The sequence below is a fragment of the Telmatherina bonti genome (genome assembly GCF_933228915.1).
Source record: "Telmatherina bonti genome assembly, chromosome: 6".
NCBI classification, from domain to species: Eukaryota; Metazoa; Chordata; class Actinopteri; order Atheriniformes; family Telmatherinidae; genus Telmatherina; species Telmatherina bonti.
This window is the reverse complement of record NC_136624.1, coordinates 4176502-4179001: the sequence shown is the minus strand read 5'-3', so window position 1 is coordinate 4179001 and position 2500 is coordinate 4176502. Positions and strand designations below refer to the sequence as shown.

The 2500-nt window shown below is 44.5% G+C and overlaps 1 protein-coding gene across 1 annotated transcript in view; it reads left to right on the top strand.

Annotated features, from left to right (window-relative positions):
* The window catches only part of LOC306757794 (contactin-4-like), a gene marked incomplete at both ends in the record, with an annotated part of 220075 nt that overhangs the window by 185053 nt on the left and 32522 nt on the right, over window positions 1–2500 (top strand). Inside the window, one exon of the mRNA XM_079242929.1 lies at window positions 1497–1624. Coding sequence (XP_079099055.1) covers window positions 1497–1624 — 128 coding nt within the window. The remainder of the gene's footprint in view (window positions 1–1496; window positions 1625–2500) is intronic.

Here is a 2500-nt window from a genome sequence, read left to right as displayed (position 1 = left end):
ATGGATGATGGATGGATGGATGGATAATTGGATGGATGATGTATGATGGATGGATAATTGGATGGATGATGGATAGATGGATGGATAGATGGATGGATGGATGGATGATGGATAGATGGATGATGGATGGATGGATAATTGGATGGATAATTGGATGGATGATGGATGGATGGATGGCTGGATGGATGGATGGATAACTGGATAACTGGATGTATGATGGATGGATGGATGGATGGATGGATGGATAATTGGATGGATGATGTATGATGGATGGATAATTGGATGGATGATGGATAGATGGATGGATGGATGGATGGATGGATAATTGGATGGATGATGGATGGATGGATAATTGGATGGATGATGGATAGATGGATGGATGGATGGATGGATAATTGGATGGATGATGTATGATGGATGGATAATTGGATGGATGATGGATGGATGGATAATTGGATGGATGATGGATGGATGGATAATTGGATGGATGATGGATGGATCAGGGAAAGGTAAAGACAATGAAATGTGTGTATTTTAGGTGCGACTGAGTTTCAACATGTAAATTGATCGGTGTTTCTGAGTCGAGTATTTTTTTCCATCTCTGTTTCGAATAATCAGAAAGAATCTGACTAAATGTTCTGTGTCGTCGAATCCTTTGAATGTTTCTGTCTGGCACTGAAACATTCCAGCCATGACGGTCCTGACGTCTTTGAACCGGTGCTTCCCAGTGCCATGAAAAGTAAACGTGTCAGCTCTAAATCTTTGTCATTTTTATTGTCTGGTCTGATTTTAAAACTACTTTTTAGTTGACTTTGTATGAAGCAGAATCAATATTTTCATCAGTGCTTGTTCTTGCAGCTGGCTGAAGTTACATAGGAACACTTGTAAGTTATCATTCAGCCCGTAACCGTGGACAACCCCAGTGAAATAATTGATTGCTGCAGCTCTAAGTGTTTGTGTGGAAAATGACTCGATTGCCTTGGATCTGTAAAACCCTCGCTGCCGTCTAGCGGCGCATGACCCCGCACGCATTGACTCCCTCAACTGCGTTCGTAAGTGAACAGAGCAATTTAGCAGCCACACATCATTTTCCCTCCGCAGGCTGACGCCGTTTTATATTTACAGCTTGCAGAATCAGCAGAGCATTTCAGATAATTAAAATTCAGCGTGCTTTGATGAGGTGGTCCACCCTTGATTTCCCACAGTACCTTGCTTTCAAGGGCGCAATTTCCATTTTTGCATGTTATTTAGAAAATGTCAAGTTTTGTTGAGGCCTTTCGACCTTCCTGAAGCACTTGTGGCCGTTGCATAAAGGGCAGGAAGCCGCTTTTGTCCCGCGTATCTTGAAGCCATGTACTGACTTAATCAGCCCAGAAAAACAATCCTACTTTTCATCCTAATGTTGATGTGCTGAATCTGTTCTTTGCTTCAACATCCACAGCTGCAGCTGCTACTTACAAAACAACCTCGTTTGACAGAAACTTTTTTTACTGCAGGATCTCCTTCCTGAGTAACGGCAACCTCCGGATATGGAATGCAACTAAATCTGACGCTGGCCTCTACACCTGCGTAGCAAGAAACCAGTTTGGAGCGGCAAGCAGCTCAGGAAGCCTCACAGTTAAAGGTATTTCCTTCACATTCTGCAGCTCATTCAGAAGGGACCCCGGTCAGTAAAGCATAGGACGTCCGTCTCAAATGCATGTTTGTCTACTCAAGCAGCAAGCAGACCTACGTCATGGTTCATTCTGCCTTTAAAAATAAGAAAGCCACAAGTGTCTGAATTCATGAATAAAAGAAGAGCAGAAGCACGCCCATCTGCGAAACATCACTGCCCTCCGATAAGGCACCGAAGCAGCGGCGCTTTGTCTCCCTGTTGTCATTACAGCGGCGGGGTTGCAGAGGGGCTGGAAACACTCGGCTGCCTGCCTCGGCGCCTCCGGTACTGTCAGAGGATATGCGGTGTGAAAAAGTCCCGTGTTGTTGGAGCGTCTGGGCTGAGGATTGCATTTCTGCTCCGGTGCTATGACTTATTATACCTCATTAAAAATGAATGTGAGCTGGGTATAAAGTGCCGTGCATTTGGCGGCTCGAGTCTGTGCACACTGCTGCTTTTCTGTCCCATTTCCACAGGGAACAGTGTTCTGGCCTGCTCTGGTTCCTGGGGGATCTGCTGACATATTCGGTGAACTATACCCTCACGCCGACCCTCTTTTCACAGAGGTTCACTTGTGTTATTTGTTCTCCATTGACCTTCTTTGTTGGCTGGCTGGTGTAGACTTATAGAATTGTTGATCTTCAGCATATTGGTGTTTGGGAGAGAGGTCCAAGCCTCATGTTTCACAAGGCTTTGTATAGTTTTTCATGTTTTGCTGTGAATTCTCTTTTTCTTGGTGATTTTTTTCGTCTCACTCTGGTCAGACTGAGATTTTAAAGCAAATCCTCTGGGAAGATCCTCCTCTGCAATTCCACTCTTACTTTTCTTTCACCGCTGCCCAGAGAA